Source organism: Ooceraea biroi, chromosome 2 (assembly GCF_003672135.1).
Source record: "Ooceraea biroi isolate clonal line C1 chromosome 2, Obir_v5.4, whole genome shotgun sequence".
Lineage (NCBI taxonomy): Eukaryota > Metazoa > Arthropoda > Insecta > Hymenoptera > Formicidae > Ooceraea > Ooceraea biroi.
In genome coordinates, this window is record NC_039507.1 from 15,169,843 (window position 1) to 15,186,461 (window position 16,619).

General features: G+C 40.5%; 2 protein-coding genes and 1 long non-coding RNA gene across 8 annotated transcripts in view; 2 read left to right on the forward strand and 1 right to left on the reverse strand.

The window, feature by feature from the left end:
- Positions 1 to 364: 364 nt before the first annotated feature.
- LOC105280060 (dynactin subunit 1) lies at positions 365 to 9,464 on the reverse strand. 5 transcript variants are annotated; one of them, XM_011340240.3, is made up of 20 exons: positions 8,988 to 9,155; positions 8,729 to 8,886; positions 8,317 to 8,349; positions 8,075 to 8,134; positions 7,314 to 7,461; positions 6,723 to 6,785; positions 5,572 to 5,709; positions 5,347 to 5,484; positions 4,991 to 5,230; positions 4,600 to 4,851; positions 4,407 to 4,523; positions 4,081 to 4,324; positions 3,714 to 3,996; positions 3,204 to 3,628; positions 2,882 to 3,118; positions 2,493 to 2,787; positions 2,200 to 2,395; positions 1,754 to 2,116; positions 1,542 to 1,673; positions 365 to 1,392 (listed from the first exon to the last, which is right to left on the reverse strand). In XM_011340240.3, exons 1-20 carry the CDS (start codon positions 9,153 to 9,155, stop codon positions 1,177 to 1,179), a joined length of 3,906 nt encoding a protein of 1,301 aa, XP_011338542.1. In that variant the 3' UTR covers positions 365 to 1,176. The 5 variants fall into 5 exon arrangements, with proteins under 5 accessions (XP_011338542.1, XP_011338548.1, XP_011338543.1 ...); XM_011340246.3 differs by having other exon boundaries at positions 1,177 to 1,392; positions 8,729 to 8,933; positions 8,988 to 9,117; XM_011340241.3 differs by lacking the exon at positions 8,075 to 8,134 and having other exon boundaries at positions 1,177 to 1,392; positions 8,988 to 9,464.
- Positions 5,716 to 6,531, forward strand: LOC109611021. The gene is made up of 2 exons (XR_002193337.1): positions 5,716 to 6,156; positions 6,284 to 6,531. It is a non-coding gene; the product is annotated as an uncharacterized LOC109611021 (long non-coding RNA).
- A 2,003-nt stretch (positions 9,465 to 11,467) lies between the features above and the next one.
- LOC105280061 (protein kinase C, brain isozyme) overlaps positions 11,468 to 16,619 on the forward strand; it is a 51,002-nt gene continuing 45,850 nt past the window's right edge. The window contains exon 1 of one of the 2 annotated variants that reach the window (XM_026967950.1): positions 11,468 to 12,824. In XM_026967950.1, the coding sequence (XP_026823751.1) occupies positions 12,631 to 12,824 (194 nt within the window). In that variant the 5' untranslated portion in view covers positions 11,468 to 12,630. The remainder of the gene's footprint in view (positions 12,825 to 16,619) is intronic. The other variant, XM_026967949.1, reaches the window with a different exon arrangement.

Below are 16,619 nucleotides of genomic sequence, written 5' to 3' on the forward strand. Positions count from 1 at the left end.
TTAAAGTTTATTGTATTGGAAGAAATGGGGATTATGCTACCTGGCAAACACTTTTTCGAGAACGAAAAGAGATATAACCAGTAACCATCCTCGATTGAGTGCGTGATTAATTATAAAAATACTATTAAAAGGAATAAGTGAAAGTGTAAAAGTGCGCACTACCATGCTGTGAGAATGAATGAGCGCGAATAAGTTAATAAAGTAACTAATGATATATGCACTTAATACTATTCACTGTGTGTATGTGTGTATGTAGGTACGCGTACGACCCTCAGCTGGACGCGCATCATATGCACATACGCATCTTCTGTATGTATAATAAAATTGTGACAGTAATTAAGGCATACGTTATTTCATAAATATCTGAGATGAATACATCAACGGTTTATTGCTCCTTTTATCTCTATAAATAAAACAAACTGAAATATTGTACTATAAAATGTTCTGTTTCTCATATTAATCATAAGTGATATAATATTTACGATCGACCGTTGCGCGTAATATACAGCACAGTGAAAGTGTATGATGATTGGGAAGGTAGGTGGCGTGTTCTTTGTAAGACCACACTACTTTCTATTATTGTGATACCATCACCACTTAGGTCATTTAGGATATACGTACACCAAGAATAATTGTGTGTGTGTAAATATTTTTAGATCATATATATATATATATATATTTGACAATTCTTAAAGACATTATACATATATATACATAATACGGAAAAGCCGCGGAGGCACACGATTTCTCTCTTCTGAATTGTTAATACTAAATAACATTGCGTTTATAACGTAATGAACGAGGAAAAAAAAACAAAAAAAAAAGTCTCAGCTGGGATGCACCGGTCATCGCGCTGTAGCTCATCGTAAATAAATAAACATTGCACGAGTGCACATTACTAGATTACTAGATCTGCCCTGTACCTTTTACGTAGCAAGGATGAATTGAAGAAATTCTTCGTATAAAAGCCTAGTTAACGCCGAATTATTCCAATAATACGTATAATTAGATAGATCGCGTCTCCGTGTCGTAAAACGCGACAGCATACAGCAACAGAGTACAAAAAGAGTACGTCGCTATGATGAAAAGATTGCTAGAAAAGGATAGTCTTTTGCACGATATATCTTGATACTTTTGCAATTTATCATCAAGATGTTAATAATAAAGCGTGGCTTCTTAATAGTACAGCAGTGCGTGAATTTTCCTAAGCTCTTGCGGTCCTACATTAACAGAGAATGACTGTTGCGGCCCGTTGTGAGGAATCTTTATCTCGGCGACAAGTAATTTGCGTTCCTTCATTGCCGCCGCCATCTCACGATTCGGATATACAGCGAAATTTGCTTCGGCTCTACCACCTGGCGTGCGCTTAATAGCCTCACGACGTACTTGCGCCTGAAAAAATGGAATGTTGAATCAACATTGGCTGAATATGTAATATGGTAAACCTGTATTTGATTTTGACGCGTGTTGTTGACGCGAAGGATGAGGTACTCGACAACTATGTGACAACTACGGAGGTGGAACTATATTCGTGTACTTACCGCTAATTCGTCCGCTCGTTCCTTCAACTGTATAATGTTTTTTCGTCGTTCCAACAAGTAATGATAGGATGTCTCGGACACTTTACGCCTTAAATTTGGAACTGTCGGATATACCAGTGTCTTCTCGACGTCCTGGAACATGGATAAATTTACTAGGTTTTAAGAAAACCTTACAATAACAGAGAAATAATCAATCGATAAACGACGATTACCTTAACGAGACTGTTAGTTTTCTTTCGCAATTCTTGAATCGTCGAATCTGGTGACTTGATATTCGCCGGTAACGACAATGGTTCCAAGCTCTCTAATTTCTGACGTAGGATATCGCATAGTATCTTCTTTCTCTGCTGATGCTCATTGTTCAAAGCTTCCTTGAGAGCGCTTATCTCCTGCACATAATATTTATTGTCCAAAGTACTGGTTATCGAAGTACTTGCTGCCATGCTGTCTGTGCCGGATACCGATATCGTTTTCTTGCCGATTGATTTCAACTTTTCCTTCAATTGTCCCTTCTCTGTTTCTAAACTATCGATATCAGTTTGCAGATGATCCATCGTCTCTTCGAATTCTTTTTCCTATTATCAAGAAAATATAATAATGAAGAAACTTGTGTATTGTGGATGGACACGTAATATTGAAAGAATAAAAGTAAAAGTACCTTGCGTTTCAACTGATTTTGTGCCTCTTCTAATTTCCTCTTTAGCTTGTCGACGTTCATCTCATGCTCATGCTGCTGCGTCGCAAGACGCTTTTCGGCCAGTTCCTTCCGCAGTATCATTTCGGACAATTCCTCTTGTTTCTCCCGCAAAGTTATTTTCACTTCGCGTATATCGCTATCCCTCGCTTCGAGTTTCCTAACGATAAAACATACAAAAGAATTATTCCAAAGTCTAATCTTCTGATAATAAATATTGACAATAATATTAACGAAGAGTAGAGAATAGTGCGTACCTGCCAAGTATTTTCGTTTCTTCCGATTCCTTTCGCACTGCATTTGCTCTGGCCATGATCGGTGTAATCGGCTGATTCTCCGCAGACTGTAACTGGCTTTGCGCCTGTCCACTTATAGCCAATTCGTTCTCACACTCGGCCATCTTCTGTGCCAGATTTGCCGCCAATTGTTGTATCACTGTCAAGCTAGCCTTAATAGTGGCCACAGGTCCCAAATCTTCCGTATCGTATATCTTTTCGCTGGACGTCGCGGCCATTTCTTTCAATTTATCTGCCGTAAGTCCCATGTCTAAATCTGAGAATAGAAATTCACCAATATACTGCAGAGATTTTACCGAATAGCAGAATAAATGTTTCAGTAAAATTTGCTAAATACTGCTGCTACCTACCACCATTTTCAGTAATAGCTTGCAGAGCACTCTTCAATAGATTCTGAAGCGTCTTGATCATTTTTACGGCATGCTGATAGCACGTTGAGAATTGCTCGTTGCAGTCTTTATCTAATCCGAGATTGGCGCCCACAGAAAACGCTGGACCAGCGTGATCTCGCGGTACTCGTCTTCTAGCCGATTTCAAGTGCTGCTGGATCACTTCACACGTTGTCTCGACATGTTGACACAGCAAAGCTTGACAATGTAAGAATGCGTTGCAATTCCAATTCCAACTAGAATCTCCAGTTAATCATGAAGAATAAAATACCTATTAACGTACCTACATCGCCACCTTCTCCTTGAATCAGCGTTTTAATCGCCGTTGCATCGGTAGCGACGGCATCGCAGGTGTTGCCCAGAGTTCTCGTACCATTGACGATCAAACGCGCCTGATTGATGGCGGTACTCTCACCAAAGAGTACGGAGAACATGGTGGCGAAGTATCCACAACACTTTTCAATCGCATCCATCGGCAGATTTTCATCCAGCTGATCTCTCTTAGCTAGCTCGATTAGTGAATCTAGGGATTTTTCCTGCGCTGCCATTTCAGGATAAGCCGCACCCGCTTTGAGCAACATTTCGGCGCTGCACGAGCTCAAGACCGACTCGAAGCAACTCAATGTAGTTTGCAAGGCATACATGTGCGAACACAGACGAGATCTGAACGAGTATTGCGCTACCGAGTGACCCCTTACTACAGAAGCTCTGTTGTAACAAGAGAAAAAGAAGCGAAATATTGTAAGAGAAAACGTAAAAACTTGCTCACTTGACTTGGTAAAACTTGATTTACCTGTCTATTTTCTCGATTGATCTATATTTCTCTCTGACTTGCGAGATTAAAATCTCCGTTTTCTGCGTCATTCTCGGTATTAGTAAGAGCATTAATATCGCGTCGTGATCTCCACCGCGGGCCAAAAATGCCGGAGGCATAAAGGACAACAGGTAGCATACGTGATTTCGCGCCTCTTCGGCGTCTAACCGACGTAATTCCAAGTCGACTGCCTTGGTTTGCGCTCGGGTCTCGGCGAACGTTTTCTGGAAGTCCAGTATCTCCGCCAATTGCTGATCCGCGCCTGAGTCACGACAAGAGAATTCAAAAATTATTCAACTATTTCATGATATTTTATGTACGTTGACACAAGTATCTTTTTCTCTACCTCGGATATTAGTTTTCGTGGATTCTGTCGACTGAACTCGCTGCTGCAGGTGTAAGCATTGCTCCTGCAACTGATGCGTGAGTTCACGGAATTTAGTGATGGTCAGTTCGCGATCCGCGAGTGTCTCCAGTGCGGCGTCCCTGTGTCGTTGAGCTTCGCGTGCTGCTCCAAGAGCGAGATCCAACTCCTCGCGAAGCTCTAATTCTAACTCTTTGGACGATTCGGCCAATTGATCGGACATATCCTAGATTCGGGTATTATCCATTATAAATTCGTCGCATATATATATATGTGTGTGTGTGTGTGTGTGTGTGTGGATTATTTACTTGTAGAGCTTCCAAGTCTGCGACAGCTTCTTCCAATTCGGCTACTTTTTCCTCCAACGCCATTTTCTTTTCGCCTAACATCTCAACCATTTCTTCAGCTCCCAATGCCGCATCGACCTGTGAGAAAATTACATTAGATTCGCGCAAACGTGTCCGACCAGATATCGCAATCATGCAAACGAGCAATGTGTACTTGTTCCTGAAGATCCGCTATTTGGTGTTCCATTTCTTCAACTCGCGCTGACAATTTCTCCTTCGTACGTCCCAACTCTAAAATCTCCGACTTTTTCTGATCCATGTCCTTTTGCAGCTTCTGAAATTCGTGTTTCTCGTGCGCCGACAAATCGCGCATTTTCACCAGTGTCTCACGCAGCCTGTTGTTTTGCTGTTCCAATTGTTTGATCTCGTAACTCGAAGCTCCCGTTGTTGCACCACCGCCGGCTGCCTTAATTGCAGAAATAACATTATGCCAATACGTGTATGAAATACGTATATGTGCGGCAAAAAATAATATTAACTATTACACTAACATTACGTAAATTACGTTAAATCTCATTACTTAATAAAAGCAAAGTCAACAATACCCGCTCCGACATTTCTGTACGTAATATCTCCAGATCCAATGTTTGCTCTTCCAACTTTTCTTTCAGTTGTTCCAGTTCGATTTGAAGAGTCTCCGCCTTTTCTTCTGCCATTTCTTTATCCAATGTAGCCATTTCCACTGTCTCCGCAAGATCGGACATTTCTTCTTGAAACTGTTCCCTCGCCACGTGAGCTTCTCTAGCTTCTTGTCGAGCTCGTTGAAGTTCTCTTTGGAGACTTGCCTTGAGAAATAATGCAAACCAAAAGTTGTTTTTCATTGTTGAATGAAAATGTTGCAATAAATTGTTGCTATACAAGAATTCTTAATAAATCTGTACGGTACGGTATGTCTACTAACTTGACTCTCCATGACTTTAGCTTTAAACTCAAGAAGCTGTTCAACTTGGAGTTTCGTCTTTTCGAAATCTTTCATTCTTTCCTTGTCTTGCATCCGTTTTACACGTAGCGTTTCAACTTTCTCAGTAAGATCACGCACCTGTACAATATTGTAAATTATATACATATGTACATATGATATCACGGAACATGCCGTCATTACAATGGTTCTTTAGCGGTAACTTACTTGAGATTTCAAGTTATCATTTTCTTGCACGAGTTGCAGATGTGACAATTTCTCTTCAACCAGGTTCGCAGCCGCTGCCGAACCTGCCATCACCTGACCGGGCACGAATTGCGGTTTCAATGTTTCTACAAAACCTGTCTGAATTATAGAAAGAAGAAACAATAAGATACACTTGCGTCTTGTACGGTCGGGTGTTCTTTTTATTATCGCATGAAAGAATCGTATATCGCCAAAGAGTCTCTTCAAAGTCCTCCGAACCTGCGAACCTGTTGCCAACTTGAAATGCATATACACACACATGTACGATGCAACTAAACGGTATACATGGATGACGCAAACAAAGATAAAACGTAATTATTCTCAAATTGCGGCAATGAAAAAAACACCCCATTACTTCCTATGTGATAACAGGTGGTCTTACAGTAATGTACAGTACGTTGTTTCTGTATTTACATTCGAGTAGAATTAGTTTTGTCTTAAAAATGATTAATGAGGGATTAGTTGTGACAGCAAACACCAACAAGCTACACCGAGTACTCTATAACTAAACGAGGAAATGCATATACAGAAGAAGACCCAGTGTTGGTATGAATCATGTGATAATTATGAGATACATTTATATAGGATATGCTAAAGTCAAAGCGTCAATTATCTCATCTTTATTATATCCTAACAATGTATTCGCAATATATCGCTTGCATTCCCGTTCTAGAAACACTAAATCTTAATGGATGAAAAAGTCACATCTCCGTACCATGATGCTGCTAAAACCACCCCGTCTACGTTAGTGTTATTATCCTTGCAAGGGAATTCACTTCGTAAACGTGTGGAAGGTAGGGTTGCACGATACTGAATACCTTTTTTCCCATTGTAAGTTGTCAACTATCGAAGCATCACAGAACTCAGTTAATGAAGCTGATGTTAAAAACAATAGTGATGAAGATGTGGCGGGAAATGAAACGAAATCAAGTCCGTAATCCACTAAGGACGGACGGGTATCCATTAAATGGTGCAATAATGCTATTTGTTACGAAAGTTAAGTGTTACGATGCTTTATGATCGACAAACAGCTAATATGAGAAAGTACGAGATATTAGAAAAAAGTGATATATTGAAAACTTGAGATATTACAATTAATGAGTATTAATTACATTATTGTGATCATCTTGGGCCTTTGGCTTTTTGCCGGGAGGCGAGCTCGTGCTAGGGGACTTCTGAAACACGTACGTGCATTCCCATGTGAATCATTCTGTGCCAACGGAATCCTCTGACTTGTTCTCTCACAAATTCAGAGTATTTGCTTTGTTTTTTTTCCTCTTTTCTCTTGCATCATTAATTCTATCTCACATATTTCCAAGCACGCTTTCCAATCGTGGCAAACTGCTGATAACTGATTTATTACCGAGTCACAGAATAGGATTCTTTACACGAATATATAAGAAACATATAAATAATTGGAAAACCTAGATATTTCAAAATATCAGAACCTGTTTGTTTGTTAGTCAGAAACGAGACAAATGTAACCACAAAAAGTATATATTGAAGAATATATTGATAACTTGTACATAAGTACTGTACCATTCATTATATCATATATATATATATATATATATATATATCATGCCTTAAATTTTTCGAATAACGTCCTTGGAGAAAAAGCTTTTTCTTACTATTTCGTAAGAAAACAATCTATATTATGGATAGTTTTAGTTGGTATCATATCTCATAATGTAGTGTCTTACCTCAATAAATGAGGCACGTTTTGAAGTTGCAGTAGGTGCTGGTATCAACGACTCGCTGCCGTCTCTGCGCTCATGTTGCGATCCAGTTAAACTTTCGGTACTTGGGGCATTTAATAATGTTCTACTTCCAGTCAAGGATAATCGAGAACTGTAAAATAATATAAAATATTTAACATTTTTTAATATGTACATACATATATATTTTTTTTATACGCAAAAGCTATATTTGCTAGGCTGAGTGTAACAAAATTTTGTGATGGAAAATAGAATTTACATTATATATACAGGATTGATTCTGATATTATAGTTACTATATAGGATTTATTCTTACAATAGAACAAACAAAATTTGTGTAAAATAATATAAAAGGTCATAAAATATTTAGCAATATTTGCATAATTAAATATTCAAAAAAGGTTTGAAATGATTTTAATAGCAGTTAATATTCAGTTACACAAGTTTTTGTTTCAATAACTTTTTTCGTTACGATAAGGTAAGAAAAATAATTACTTTGTCCAATTGTTCATTAACTAAGGACGGAACAAAGTTCACATGTGTAAAAGCTGCATAAAAGGCATATTGACAGTGGTTTGTGCTTTTTTCAGGCTACACAGTATTTTAAATGCTCAATAATAGAATATAATTGCATTTTGATATAGCAACAACCATTACGAGAAATAATTGCAGTTTTTAAGATATAAGCAATAGCAATGGAAATATACATATTGCTGGTACATCCATTTTCCATGATTTAATCTTACCCAGAAAGTTTATCAGATTGCTGACGAGTAACATTCGCAGGAGATGTTTTTCTCCGTACACTTTTATGAGCAGCATATACATTTTAAAGATTTATTAATTACATACTTGCCTATATTTAACTAATTTAAATGTAGAAATTCTCGGATGCCAAAATATCACAATAATTGCTTGTGTTACAGACATGGATATTATTAATCTTAGTCTATATATTATCAATGCATTATTATATAATAAAACTTACGCTGTAGGCTCATTCCTTCGACGTGTACTAATGCTAGCGTGAAAATTGTCGAATAAATATTCATAAATTTAATTGAATCGCAATTGAATTCAATGATAGATAAATGTTACTATTCTCGACAGAAATCAATTAGATAATTAACATTGTCAGTGTTTAATCCTTCCAACTTTACACGATATAACATAATTACTTTATTCCAAATATACTGCAACACTATAGTGCTTTCATCTGACTGATTTAACTATACAACTAGTATTTTGCATTAATAGCATTTACAATTTATTGCATTTGTCACGTTAGAAAAAACTTACGATGTGCATGTTACCTAAGAAGTTTTCTTTTTGACAATTGCTTAAATTTAACAAATATATTCCTTAATTACAAAAGTGACGTTACATCTGCAAAAACTTACCTGTTTAAGCGACTCCTGGCTCTAGCAGCACCACTGTCGTCTGGTGTCGTAGCACTGCTACCTGCCGATGATGGACTGACAGGTTCTGTTCGATTACCTGCTTCGTCCAGCAGAATAAGCTGCGTCTGACGCGCGAACATGCCATAATTCTCCGCGCACTAAAGTAACAACTCGCCATTGATAATATGTGAAGGCTTAAATGCACCTAAATATACGTGTATATATATATGTGTGTTATTCGCTTCTAATTGTAACTCACCTTAAAGTACACTTGGCCCTTGACGGAACCATTGTTTTTTCCTTTCGGTTCGTCGAGTATCACCCCGATCCATTTACCGGGAGCGAAGGCCGGGTGACCAATGTAAGCTATTACGCCCTGGCATTCCTTCACGGGGACCTCCACGCGCTGGCCAATTTTCAATGACATCCTCGTCGCGCTGGATCTGTCAACCGCGACTCGCGCCAGCAGACAAACGCATCAGTTGCACACTAACGTACGATATTCTTTTTAGTTCAATCGTTGTTTTATTACACACACAAACTAATATTGTCAATAGTTCTCTGTTGAACTTGAACGAATATAAATGCGCACTTTTAGCGAAATAGAACGCGATGTTCGTGCCGTAACGTCATTAACGTGACGTTCATCGACAGGTATTACACTTTTGCTTCGACAAGTGATGACTGAACCTAACCTTTTTCAAGTCTCTTTTTCTCTCTCTTTTCTCTCCTTGCTGAGCTGAGAAATAATAGGCTAGGGGATTCTTTCTGGTAACTATCCTCCAATTAGTTGCAAGAAATACCGCTACGAGTCTGCACTGTCTCTGCTTGAAAAGTGTGGTAGCGGAACGACTCAACGGCAGTTGAGACAGAGCTTTAATTTCGAGTAGTACGACTCAATGGCAAATCAGCTGTTCCGTTAACACAAAGTACAACGGCAAACGAACAAATATCTTTATCATCTACCGTTCAGCTGTATACATTTTTCATACATTTTTAAGATGAAGAAATTTCTTGCGCAAGTAACTTTTTACCGTCTATAAACTAACACACTTGAAATTGTAAACACATTCTTGCGTGTATAATAAAATTTGGGATTTAATTACACGACAACCGTATGTCATTAACGTCATTACGCATTAATGTCTTTTAATTACGAATAGAATGCAATATAGTTGTATGAAGGATCATCTACTCGACTTGCCTACGATAAATATTCTTAATCAAGTGAGCTTTTATGCTCGCAGTTTTCTGTGGTCCTGTGGGATATCCTGCGGACGTTCTGCGGGACGCAGGGCGCATATCCAGTTGAATGCACGTTGTGTATGTACGCGCGCACGCGAAGATTCTCTGTACATGGTCATGTTATTAAAAATAGCCCGGGGGTATTATTGACCCGCGCGTCACAACTTGGATTACGGTCTTTCCAGTTGACCGGCTTAGAATTAAACTATAGCTCATCTCTCTAATCTGTAACGCGCCACAGATGACGGCGATTATATGCGCAAATTACTAATTTCGTAGCGTTGTTTTCTATCAGGATGGTACCCCAAATAATGGCCGAAAAATGTTCAATGGCTCAAACATTCAAAGGCGTGCGAATGCGCGTAGCGCAAAAATGAACGAATTCATCACGTTGTGTCAAACTGCATTACGCCGTACCATTATTCTAACACGCAGAGCTTCAGTTTTTGGTTCAGCCACTCTTGCGAAAACAATTATTGATTTTATTAATTATCCCACCATTTCGTGAGGCGTTCAATAACGTAGATATGGATACATTGTACAGAATCTGTATAATGTATCTGTTACAGATATACATACATGTAAACATAAATAAATGAGGAAGATTTTGATTTCTCTATGAAAATATATAGTAACATGTATATTTGTGTGTGACATGATAAATTAATCTTGGAGCGATATGGCATGCATGGCTAGCCCTTCAAAGTTGCAGTAGACTGAATAGACCATAATAGCTGTGACGCGTCCAAGGATATACAACCGAGAAAGCGTCCGACAGTGGAAAATCGCGAGTCGCGACACTGTCCCATCCGGGCGAGTGCGTGTCGTGCATTTTCGTGGACGGTCGAAGAGAGCCGAACGCGGCGCGGTGCAAATCCGGAGCGGTCGACGTAAAGTTGCCGTGTATGTATAGCATGTTGCATGGCGCGCATAGAATCGTCCGCTCGCGGGAATTGAATCTCCGTTCATGAGTACGAGTAGCTGATACTTGGTCCAGTCCGGCGAGCACATCTGCCGACTAGGTAGACGGAAAAATATGATAAGAAAGTCGAGGGGAGGGGAAGGAAAAAGGAAGAAAGCCAGAAAATATACGCAAAAGTCGTAGCGTAGAATAGACAGGTGTAAAGTCGAGCTCTATCACCTACGACGCAGGAGGCATTCAATTTAGCGTAAGAAATAGAGGAAAGACATCGTGGAAGGGGGGGGGGGCACCCACACAGGTTACAGGAAGGAAGCGGGCGAGCACGAAAGGGGAAACACCGTACGCGCTTTTCCCTTCCCGTTCTTCACCTCCGGTCAACCCTCCTCTCATCTCGTCGCTGCCGCGTGCGGCTCGCGCCTCGCGGGTCTCGTTGGCCGCCGTCGTCGGTCGGATGTCGATATTCGAGTGCGCGGCGCAGGCTGAGCAGTGGCAGTGCCGAGCCACTGCGCCGAGAGTCTAAAATTATCGGGAAGCACCCGCGCGCACGGCCAACGGAAGGGGAAGAGAAAGAACAGAGGTGTGTGCCGCGCTGCACGGGAACGGGAGAGGGACAGCCCACGAAGTGAGGTGGAAGGTGAGGAGGAAGGTGAGGAGGAAGGTGAGGAGGAAGGTGAGGAGGAAGGTGAGGAGAAGAAGGCTCGTCTCGAGATGAAACGAGACAGACGGACCGATGTTACGTTGTATGACAGCTAATCCAGCACGGAGACGACGGTACGGATCTCGTAGTAGCCTAGACAAGGAGAGCACGAGCTAGCAGACACAGTGGGAGCGAGAAATTGAATCGAGCATAGGAAGAGAAGAGAGAGCATAGACAAAGAGAACGAACGTGAAAATGGGGGAATGGGGGAAAAGCGATTGTCGGACAAGGAAGACCATCGTCCGACAGAGTGGGAGCAAGCGGAAAAGAGACGGCGCAACAAAGTGATACAAGTAGTATCTTCTAGCGCGAACGTAGAAATACGAGAGAGAAAGAGGAGAGAAATAGTGCGAAGAAAGTTCTTTCATTGGCAGATAAAAGAAAGAGAACGCGTCCCGTGATAGAGAGAGAGAGAGGAACGAGCTACCAGCGCCTAAAGTTGGAGCGTTGGTAGGAGAGAAACGCAGCGCCCGATGGAATCACCGGGAAAGCCATCGTCGAGTTGACATCCAGCTGAGAAAGGAGGCGCGGACTACCGTCACACGCGACAGAAGAGTACGCTATCTAGCACCTAGCTCGCGTTGGACATCGCGACTCGAACAAACCGCGCGCGCCGACCGCCGGGCGCCGACGTCGACCGAGGTAGGCCGTCGTTCTCTCTCTCTTTCCTCCCCACTCCGGTATTCGTGCCCCCTCTCCGTGTCCGCCAGGCATCGCGCGCGCGAGACACACCGTCGTCGCCCGTCCGCCCGTCGGTCCGTGCGCCGTGTGACAGCTCTCGCGTGCGGTCGTTTCTCCGCGAGTTCGATCGTTCTCCCTGTCGCCGTCGTCCTCGCCGTCAATCGGCCGTTGCAAGCGGAATCGCACGGCGAAATCGAGTGCCGAGAATAGGACACGGTATCACGGACTGACCGAGGTTCCGAGGAGGCCGGTGTCCTCGGCGACGAGCCGCCCGCGAGTGGCACTATCGACGTCGTTGGCGAGATCTGTCTAATCAGTTGGTTAACAGCCAGCAGCAGCAGTAGCCGCGGCGGCACCATGGCGGACGACCAAGAGAACACGTGCGAGGACTCCCTCGGGACCGGCGATACCAACACCGCCTTCGCCAAGAAGCTGCGTGGTCGGAAAGGAGCCCTCAAGAAGAAAAATGTCTACATGGTCAAGGATCACAGCTTCATGCCGAGGTTCTTTAAGCAGCCAACCTTCTGCAGCCATTGCAAGGACTTCATATGGTGAGTAACGTGAAACACGCATTGTGCGGATCCTTTGCCTAATCATTCTACGCAATATGCCAATTTGCACGCTCCCTGTTGCTTAGGAACTTAGGATTGCAGTGCATTGATTAGCTCATCGAATTTTTCTTTTTCCCTTCAATTTATGATACTTGTAACAATCAAACAAAATGGAGATCGCGTTAAGTTAACGTGATTAATCAATTTAATTCCAACTAACTATATTTTAGAAATCATGATGATGAAATTATTTCAAATACAATGTTAGCGTCATTATACAAGTGCATCGGAAGAAGATGTATCGATAGGAGGAATGTAGTGAAATGTTCTTCCGTAAAGCGATCTTCTTGTTCGAAATATCAACGAATAAGCCGCGATAGCTTCCTTGTTTTCCGGAATACTGATGGCTATCTATGCTCGCGCGCTCTTCCATCCGTATTTTTGGCTATGCAGTCGTTCCTATCATTAGCCTCTTATTATTTGAGCGCGTTCTCGAAAACACGGCAAAGTGTGTGCTTTTGCTTTTCGTGTAAACGTATCTGTGCGTCGAATGCGTTCGAGTAACGATCGAGTTTGCATCCCCGGGAGGAGAGCAGGTGAACGCCTCGGGGAGAAGCTCATCACGGGGTGACTTGCATCGACAGATCTGCTCGCTCGAAACGATCATAAGCTCTGCCTCGTCAATTTTAACGAAGGATGACTGATTGATAATTGATAAAAGTCTGTAATTTTACATTTTGTTGCTCATGATATATTGTGCCGATGAGATCTGCTCGTGTGCCGTATAATAGTCATATATAGGGTTATAGAAATTTTAGCAACTATAAAAGTATTTTTTCTTAGAAGATATTTTCGATTAATTGAATGCAAATTGACCATCTTAAGTATGGTCACGTGTTTACATTACACACACATTTTAATTAATCATCAAAAACATTCTCTAAAAGAGAAAGTGTGTATATACAAGTTTAAAATCTGATCTTGTTTATTTAGTTTTTTGGTTTCGTCGATCTTCATTCTTTATACTATGATTTTCATACAGTATATACAACGAGAGATTAACGATCTTTGTGGCATCTGGAATGATACGCTGTTCCAAAATTAGTAGTCGATTAATGCAACCGTGTGTGTTCCTCGTCACACCGTATGCGTTGCATCTAATATTCTCCTGATTATTGAAATTGCCATGCGGCCAAATTTTTAGCACCGTGGATGGAATCGCGCGGTTGTTTGTGACAGAGTGAAATCGAGAAGGAACCGTTCGTCGCTGTCTCTGCCCGATCGTTCATCCTCTTTTGTGCATGCTGTCTGCCAGTAATTAGAGAGCTTCGACAGCTTATTAATAAACGTTAATTTGATATTAATTAATAGACGTTAATTATAAGTAGAGCTCACAATTCCCTCTAGACAACGCCGCATTCTTTTGGTCAATCTTATCCATTTTTAATTTAATGAATTTAATGCAGCTTACTGTTTTGTAACTCTTTCATCAGTTCCGTGCAATATCTGCTATGAATTCAAAAAGGAAAACTAAACTCTCACAAGTGTATGAATTTGATCGATCAAATAATATCTTTTTCACGTGGGTACAATAATATCCGAGACAAAGGCGACAAGAGAAAAAAATCGATTACTGAGAATTTCATTCATTCAAAAATTAATTTTGTATAAATATTTATATAATTATATTTTATTAGAGTTGGTGGCCGGTGTGGTGTAATAACTTCTCGTGTCAGTGAGAGATATCACGTGTCTTCCTCTTTCCGAGATGGACAGATACATAAATCCAGTCAATAACGGTCGATCGGTCCAATGGCTAAACGGTTCAACCTTGACGCACTCGCACTGTTCTTCCACTGTTCTCGTACTGTTCTGTTCGTCCGAATTAGAAATCTCTCTGCCACGATACGAGATTCGACGGCGCTCGCCTTTTCCTAATTCTGGGTGCGTGCGTGCATGCGTGCGTGCGAACGTGCGCGTGTGCCGAGACCTCCCATAGAGCATCGCTATCGTATTGATGAAAATTTCCGTTTAGGGATCCGTTAGACGAGGTACATTTGGATCGTTTGAACGAATGGTTCTATTTCCTTTTTGCGGTTTGCGGGAACAAAATAATTCGCTCGTAAGTGTGTGAATTTCCCGGTTGTTAAAGCAATTTGGACTTAACTGGCAGCTGGAATTATAGCAGCGGCGCTATTTTAAGCTGATGTTACTTCGATACCAAGTCGAAAATGCCATTCTAATGCAGTTAATGGTGTAGATCCAGACCAAGTGGATTTATTTCTGAATCCATTTCTAGACTTTAATAAAATTACATTGAAATCGCTGACAAAAAGATTTATGATCTGGAATCTGTTGTGAGATTCTATTATCCGATATCAATCATTATTTAAACTCTTAATTAGCTTCATGCAACAGACCGAGCAAAGGACATTTAATCTTTATTTTTAATTTTTTCTATGTTTTATTTATTTATAATGCGAATTGAGTAATGTATGCAATCTGTACAAACTCATGAAAATCATCAAATATGTTTGTCTGAATATTAGTTCAACATTTCATTAATGTTGTTGCAATGTCCGAGATCTCCTTTTAGAGCGACGATTCTTTAAAGGGATAGAAGAATAAGCATACAATATGTCTATACGTAAATCCCTTCTATTATCTATATGCAGGACAACACTGGTTATTTTTGTTTCAAGATATTAGTACGATACATGACGTGTTGACATTTGCGACGTCGGAATAGGTGAGGCCTATTTGGACACTCCATAATCATATCAATATTCGGAACGACACCAGTCAATACCATTCATGGAACGTGCGGTTAGAAAAATTAATAGCCAAGTGTTTTTAATGAATTTTCTCATTAAAAAAGAATTCTGATATATTTATACTTGTTTATACAAATAAACTAAAAAATAATTAAATATTGGCTTTCATTCAATGGTATTTTTTTATTTTCCTGAATTGAAAATTGTCAAGATTAAAATATTTTTAACTTAATCGTCCATCTCTCGTATAAATCAATTCTAAGATTTCCTAATTGAAATGGTTGAAATGAAATTCGTCGTTTGGATTTGCGAAACGAATTTTATCATTCAGTTGCAAAAGCAAAAGGATTCAAAGTCCACGGGGTTATTGTCGATCGAAGCTCTTGGTTCTGTCACCAATCGTGCATGAGAAGGCATTGCAAAAAATTCACAACGACATCGCGTCCGGCGTGATTCGCGATTTTTGACGGCCGTGTAGTACATTTATGACTAACGACCTCGATGACTATCGACGCGCGACATGGCATTTGCAATGACATTCTGCGATCGCGAAGCGTGTGAAATCCTGGTGGTGAAATGCATTTTACGACGATGCAGTGATCTCGAGTCGTCCTCGTGGTACGCTTGCACCCCTGTGTCGGGCTCTTCGACTAGTCTGCCTCTACATGCTAGTTAGTTGCATGTCCATGGGTCAGACACGCGCTGTTGACCCACGTTGTATTGAAATATAATTTTTTAATTAAAAAGGAATATTTGTTGTGTGTAATTTTTGTACGTCCATCTTTTTCAGGGTAACATTACAAGAACGAGAAAAATATTATTGCAAAATGTTTTTGTCCGAGAAAATCTACATTTTTTTTAGTTGTAGCGAATTAAAAACATAATGTAGCAACGATTAACTTTTCGGTAAGAGATTATCCCAAAAAACTAGAATGCACGAATAATTTTTTCCTTTTTCTTTCCTTTTTTGCTTACTGTATATTAACAGTTAAAACTAAATATAGGGTCAGCCAGAATCCGT